A 6,484-nucleotide genomic window follows, 5' to 3' on the forward strand; every position below is an offset into this window, starting at 1 on the left:
GGACAGTACGGGGTCCCCAGCAGCTCCAGCCTGTTCCCAGCTCAGCCTGAGGGCAGGTGCAGCTCACGGGTGGGTCCGCCCTGCCCGCACACACGCGAAGGTGAGGAGTGCACCCAAGGGACGGAGCTGAGCTCCGGAGTGGCCTGCCTTTGCCATGTGGTGCTGGTCAAGGGCACGGCTCGATGTCTACCTGCAGGGGCTCCACAGGTGCCCCTGGCAGAAGCATCAGAGGGCACGGGGCAGGGGGGTTGCTCTGACCTTGCCTTCCACCGGGGGCCCCAGGGACCCTCCCTGGTCTTCAAGTCTGAGACCCCCAGGAGGGACCGTCTGTGCCAAAGATAGCCAGTTGGGACAGCTCCGTTGTGCCATTTGGGCCTCCAGTCCCCACATCAGGGCTGCTCCCTGTGGGGAGACCCAGGGTGCCTGCTGCAACTATCCTCACGCTTCATGGGCAAGAGGGTGCCAGAAACTCAAGGAGCCACCAGAGCCAGAGTCTACCACATGGCCCTCGCCTCCCTTCCCCACCTCCCCAGGATGGCAGCTGGTGGCTCGGCCTTGCCTTGGGCCAGGCACCTCCTGCAAGGGGAGGGAGGCTGCCTCGCTGGGCCCAGCAAGCACCCCAGGCCTGTCTCCTCAGAGCTTTGGACCTCGTCAAAGCTGAGCAGGCAGGGAGCTGCGCTCTGACCTGCGGGGCAGCCGCCAAAATGGTGGACGAGGCCTGCTCCCTGGAGAGGGGTGCGTAGCCACCTTGGAGTTCCTTGCTGCAGCAGGGGCCCGGTCTGGGCGGGGCTGTCTTCCCCCTGGGGCAAGGGCAGTCTCAGGAAGCTGCCACGTCCAGCCTGCAGGACAGCTGTGCACACTCTCCCGCTGAGAGAGGGGGCCGAGGGCGATGAGGCTGCTGACCCGGGACAGCTGGGATGGGGGTGTCAGGAGGGAACCTTTTGGGGGACGGTGTGAATCCCGGTAAGTGAGCCTGTAGGCAGCCCCGCAGAGTCCCGGCCTACGCGGGCAAGGGCTGCGCTGGTTCTGGGATAAGCGGACGGGACTTCCCTGGAGTCTCCCTCCCCTGCCCCCCCCCCCCCCCCCCCCGAAAGCTGGCTTGCTTCCCGCCTCACCTCCCACCCCAGCCTGGAGCCGGCTTTGCGGGGTCAGTTCTCTGGGCTTCCTCGGGAGGGAGGGGCTTAGCTGGCCGGGCCGGTTTAGTGGGCCGGGGGGCGGGGGGTGTCTGCGCTCCACGTGCGGCCGAAGCTCCTCCTCCGCGCACCGCCCCACCCCTGCCTCCTCCCCTCGCGCACTCCCCACCGCCGGCCTTCCCAGCAGGTGTTCCGGAAGGTACTGGTTTAATCAGCCCGACAAAGCCGCCCCCACCCTTGCTGGGGTCCTGCCCCCTGAGGCACCGCCAGGTCCCCGCAGAGGACTCTCGGGGGCGGGGGGCTGCTCAGCAGCAGAGGCGAAGGGCCTTGCGGAAGACCGCGCGGAACTCGGCGTTGAAGACCGTGTAGATGAGGGGGTTGAGCGCGCTGTTGACGTAGCCCAGCCAGGTGACGGCGCTGACCAGCCGCGGAGGCACGGCGCAGGCGGGACACAGCGCGCCGGTGATGTGCACCACGAAGAAGGGCGTCCAGCACACCAGGAAGGCCCCTGGGGGCGGGGGCGGGGCGGCGGTGAGCCGGGGTCCCTGCGGCGCCCCCCGCCTGCCCCGGGCTCCGTCTGCCGCCGTGGGCGCTGCCCGCTTCCCCTCCGCCCACCGACCCCAGGCGGGAACCCACCGACCACCACGGGCAGGACCCTCATGGCCTTGCGCTCGCGGCCCGTGATCTTGGCGCGCCTCTCCTCGCTCGCCGGCAGCGCGGGCTCGGCCGGAGTGGCGTCGGGGGTCGGGATGGCCTCGGGGGTCTCGACGGCCTCGGGGGGCGGCGGGCCGGGGCCGCTGGGCCGGCGCGGCCGGCGGCCGTGCAGCTTGGTGCGACGGGCGGCCTCCCAGCGCCGCAGGCCGCGGAACGTGGCCCAGTAGAGCAGCAGCATGACCGGGCAGGGCAGGAAGAAGGAGCAGACGGACGAGTAGACCACGTAGTCGCGGTCCTCCAGGCGGCACACGGCGGGGTCGCGGCCGCGCGCGTCGTTGAGGCCGCACAGCACCGGCGCCGCCACCGCGGCCGACAGCAGCCACGTGGCGCCGATGAGCAGCAGCTGACGCCCGCCGCCGCTCTGGCGGTTGTAGCTCAGCGGCACGGCCACGGCCACGAACCTGTGGGGGGGGGGTGGCGGCGCGGGCGGCCGGGACAGGGGAGGGGGGCGGTGAGGGCGCGGAGGGGCGCGGGGCCGGGCGCGGCCGGGCGCGGGGCGGGGCGGCGGCGGCTCACCTGTCGGCGCTGATGGCGCACAGGTTGAAGATGGAGGCCGTGCACAGCATGACGTCCATGGCCATGAGAGCGTCGCAGAGGCCGGGGCTGAACTGCCACACGCCACCCTGGACCTGCGCCCCGGGAAGGGGCACGGGGTGCGGGGGACAACAGACACAAGGCCCGCCGCTGGTCTCCCTCCGAGACCTCATAGCCACCGGCACTGTGCGCTTCTGACCCCCACACGCCTGGGGGAGCCGGGCTGTGCCAGAGGCCCGCACACCCGGGCAGTCTTCCCACTGAGCTGGACAAGATTCCCTCCCTCCCCACTTTCTGCAAAAGCCAAGAGAGGCCTGGGGGCACCCCTGGAGATGGGGCCTCGAGGGTCCGGGACTCTGATCCCTGATGCTGCAGAGCTCGGGGGAGGGGGTGCTCCCCCAGGAGGCCGGCTGCCTGGAGCCTGAAGCCCACTGACCTCCTTTCCTGCCAACAGGATGGCTAAGAGTCAGCCTGTGTGGTTAGACTCCATCACCACTCTGGGACTCCACAGGTCACCTCACTTTTGTCCCCTCATCTGTAAAACGAGGGTGACAATAGTATCCACACAATTGCCTTGAGGGTAAATGAGTTGCAAGACGTAAAGGCCTTGGCACCGGCCGGCTGCCCCTACCAAGGGCAAAGGAGCAGACAGCCACCCCCCTTCTAAATCCCCTCCGCTGATTTGGGGCGATTAGGAGCTTAAGAGCTGTCACTGTGACGTCTGTCTGTGGCTCCAGGGGAGGGGCAGGTCATGTGTGTCCTTGTCCTGCTAGCTCTGTCCCAGCCCTGCTCAGTCTCACCATGTCCACTTTAGAAAAATGGAGCCTCCCCGACTCTCCCCCCTGCCTGGGTCACCGTGCTCCCCGCCCAGGCGTAAGCAGCTTTTCTCTGTCCAAATCACGAAGTAGACAAGGGCTGGCACCAAGGAGGACCCACCTGAGGGCCAGATGTGGTCTGGGGACGGAGGCTTCTGGACCCTGGCTCTTGGAAGGGGCGCTGGACCCCACACCAACCCCTGCTTTGGGTTCCAGCATCAGGGCAGGGCCTCCCCTTCCAACCCTGCTCACTTCCCCTCAGCTCCTGGCAGCTAAATGGTCCTCCTGCTGTGGGCACTATGTGTACGAGTGAGGGTCTCCTTCCCTGGGGTGCTCTGATGTGCGCGTGTTCCTGGTCACGCCTGGCTGTGGCTTTGTGCAGTGATGTGTGTCTGTCCCTGTGCCCCAGGGAGAGCAGGGGTGGCGGGGGGAGAGTAAACCGGAATCTGCCTGTCCATCTGGCTCCCCTGGGGAATGGAACCTCGGCTGAGGAGGTGGTGGGTGGCTGGACTGCCCACGTTGCCTGTTTCTGAGGTCCCTAGCTTGAAAGGCAAAGACCTCTCTTAGGTGGGGGACGCCAAAACAGGGACAGAAGAGAGATACAGAGGAAGGACAGACAACCAGTTAGCCAGGCAGGTTAACTGACAGTGAGATGCTGCGGGGAGTCAGAGCGGACCGAGGTCCAGACCGAGGACCAGGCACAGGGTCCTTGCAGCCGCCCTGGCTCAGGGTTCCCGAGAAGCCCAGCGGCCGGGTGGTTCTGGGTCCTCAGGGTGGACGGGGACAGGGGACGAAGAAGCAGGGGAGGCGTGCGCGTGCGGTCCGGACGCGGGCTCACCTCGGAGTAGACGAAGAGGGGCAGCACGAGCAGGGCGAGGAGTAGGTCGGCGGCCGCCAGGCTCACGATGAAGTAGTTGGTGGGCGTCTGCAGGGCGCGCTCGGCCGCCACGCTGACGCACACGAGCGCGTTCCCCGCGAGCACCGCTCCGATGAGCAGCACGCCCCCCGCCAGCGCCGCCGCCGCTCCGGGAGACCCCGCGCCGCCGCCGGTTCCCGGCCCGCGCCCCGCCAGCAGCCCGTCCGCGTCCGCCGCGCTGCGGTTCCCCATGGCTCCCCGCGCCCCCGCGGCGCCCGGGCGGGCGCTCAGCACCGCGGACAGCGCCGGGGTCGCGACCCCGGGAGCCCCGCCCCCCGGGCACGCCCCCAGCGCGGCGAGAGTCCCGGCCCGACCCGCCGCGCTCCGTGCGCCCCGGGCACTCTAAGGTGCCTTTGTGGCTCTTGGGTTCTCGCGCTCCGACAGGCGCGCAGGACGCGTGCCCTCGAGGGAAGACTTAAGCGAGATGATCGGCGCGGGGGGCCCCCATCGCCCCGCCGCGCAGGGCTGGAGGTACGCGCGGGGCTGCGCTCTGGGAAACCGACCCGGGTGGAAGGTCTGCCGGACCCTCCCTCGAGGTGTGCGGGCGCCCCACGCCAGCGCCGTCCCGGGCCCCGGAGATCCCGGGCCCCGCCTGCGCCCGAGGGGCATCTGCTCCCCGGGAGGCGGCTCCAGGCGGAGGCGGGGCCGCTTCTCGCGCCCACAGGGCACCCCGAGAACACTCTTATCAGGCCGGTTCCGCCAGACGGCGGGAGACCCCAACTCCTCGCCGGTCTCCCCCGTGGGCCCCCTGATGGGGCTTCCCTGGGTTCACCCGACCCAACCTCTCGTGCCCCAGGGCGTCCCCCACCAAATGTTTGCAGGCCCCACTCTGGGGCCTGCGCCCCATCCCCTGAAGCAGCCTCTCGTCCCCGACCCGGACGGACCCTGCCCAGTTACTCTCCAACAAAGGTCGCGGCCGGGTGCTTCCTTCCGAGCGTGAAGTGAGGTAACAGGACGACTGTGCGCTCGGAGCTTCGCGATTGTCCTGGTCCCGCCTGCCCCAAACGAGACCCCCACAGCCTGCACCGCCAATCCCACAAACTCGCAGGATCCCGGGCCAAGTCGGTGGGTCACCGCCGCCTGCCAACACATGACTGTGGGGGCACGGGAGGCTTGGGCGGTGGGGGCGGTGGGGGCTGTGGGGGGCAGTGTCCCAGGTCCGCGTAGGCGGGACTGCTCACCGCACAGAGTTAGCCGGAGACGGCGGGGCGGCGGGGTCAGCCCGGCTGCGGGGTCAGGTACACGGAACTTGCCGTTTGGCGAGAATTACTAAACCAGAGTGCCCCTGGCCAACGGGCGGGAAATGCGCCCTCCACCTGCGTGGCTCTGTGGGACCGCCCCGGGGAGGCGCGGAGACTCAGGGGGGGCCTGGAGCACAGAGCTGCGGCCAAGAGCTCACAGGGGCAGCAGGGGACGCAGTGGCCAGCTCGATGAGCCGAGCACCCGAGTATTAAAGAGAAAAAAAGGGGCGCCTAGGTGGCTCAGCATCAGACTCCTTCCTGTGATCTAGGTCCCCTGATCTAGGCCCCTGGGGGCCTCTGCGCTCTGCCAGGACTCTGCTTGCCTCCGCTGCTGCTCCCTCCGCCTCCACCCCCTCGCTGCTGGCTCTCGCGCCGCTCTCTCTCTCAAATAAAGAAAGCCTGGAAGAGAAAACAAGGACTCTGGGGAAAAAATGCCGTATTGATTGTGTTAAGGGGCGAGGGCACATGGATGTGGCACAGGAAATGTGTGTGCAGGGCCCGTGTGGCTGGACTCCCAGATCTGAGCCCCGTCTGGCACCCCCATCCCTTTCGCCCGGAGCAGTAGAGGGACAGGCAGGCTTTCTGCCCTGCGGAGCCTGGAACAAGATGGCTGGTGAGGCTGGTGACTGGAGCAGGAGGAACGTGGTTCTCTCACAGTCCAGGGCAGAGGCAGCTCTGCCCTCTGGGGTTGGGTGCCAACTAGTGAATGCGGTCTAGCCTCTGACCGGCTTGGAGTTTCCTCCTGGCCCCCAGATGTCAGCGACCATTAAGAGTGAAAAGGCTTGGGGCGCCTGGGTGGCTCGTGGGTTAAAGCCTCTGCCTCTGGCTCAGGTCATGATCCTGGGTCCTGGGATCGAGCCCTGCATGGGTCTCCGGGCTCAGTGGAAGCCTGCTTCTCCCTCTTTCTCTCTCTCTCTCAAATAAATTAAAAATACAGAAATAAATAAATAAGATTAAAAAAGAGTCAGATACATGATGTGAAAATATTTTCTCCCAGGCTGTACCTTGTTACTTCATTCTCACGTCTTACTCTTTTTTACACAGAAGGTGTGAGCTGAAGCTCTGTCTGTCTGTCCTTGCCTATGGCTGTCCGATCATCGCTGCATCATCTGTTGAAAAGACTCTTTTCTC

The 6,484-nt window shown here is 67.3% G+C and overlaps 1 protein-coding gene across 1 annotated transcript; it reads right to left on the reverse strand.

The window, feature by feature from the left end:
* Positions 1–1,428: 1,428 nt before the first annotated feature.
* DRD4 (dopamine receptor D4) lies at positions 1,429–4,329 on the reverse strand. Its single transcript, XM_082749426.1, has 4 exons — positions 4,035–4,329; positions 2,364–2,476; positions 1,770–2,248; positions 1,429–1,641 (listed from the first exon to the last, which is right to left on the reverse strand). The coding sequence occupies exons 1-4, from the start codon at positions 4,302–4,304 to the stop codon at positions 1,439–1,441; spliced, it is 1,065 nt and encodes a 354-aa protein (XP_082605552.1). The 5' UTR covers positions 4,305–4,329; the 3' UTR covers positions 1,429–1,438.
* Positions 4,330–6,484: the final 2,155 nt, after the last annotated feature.

Source organism: Mustela nivalis (genome assembly GCF_964662115.1).
Source record: "Mustela nivalis genome assembly, chromosome: 9".
In the NCBI taxonomy this organism is placed as follows: domain Eukaryota; kingdom Metazoa; phylum Chordata; class Mammalia; order Carnivora; family Mustelidae; genus Mustela; species Mustela nivalis.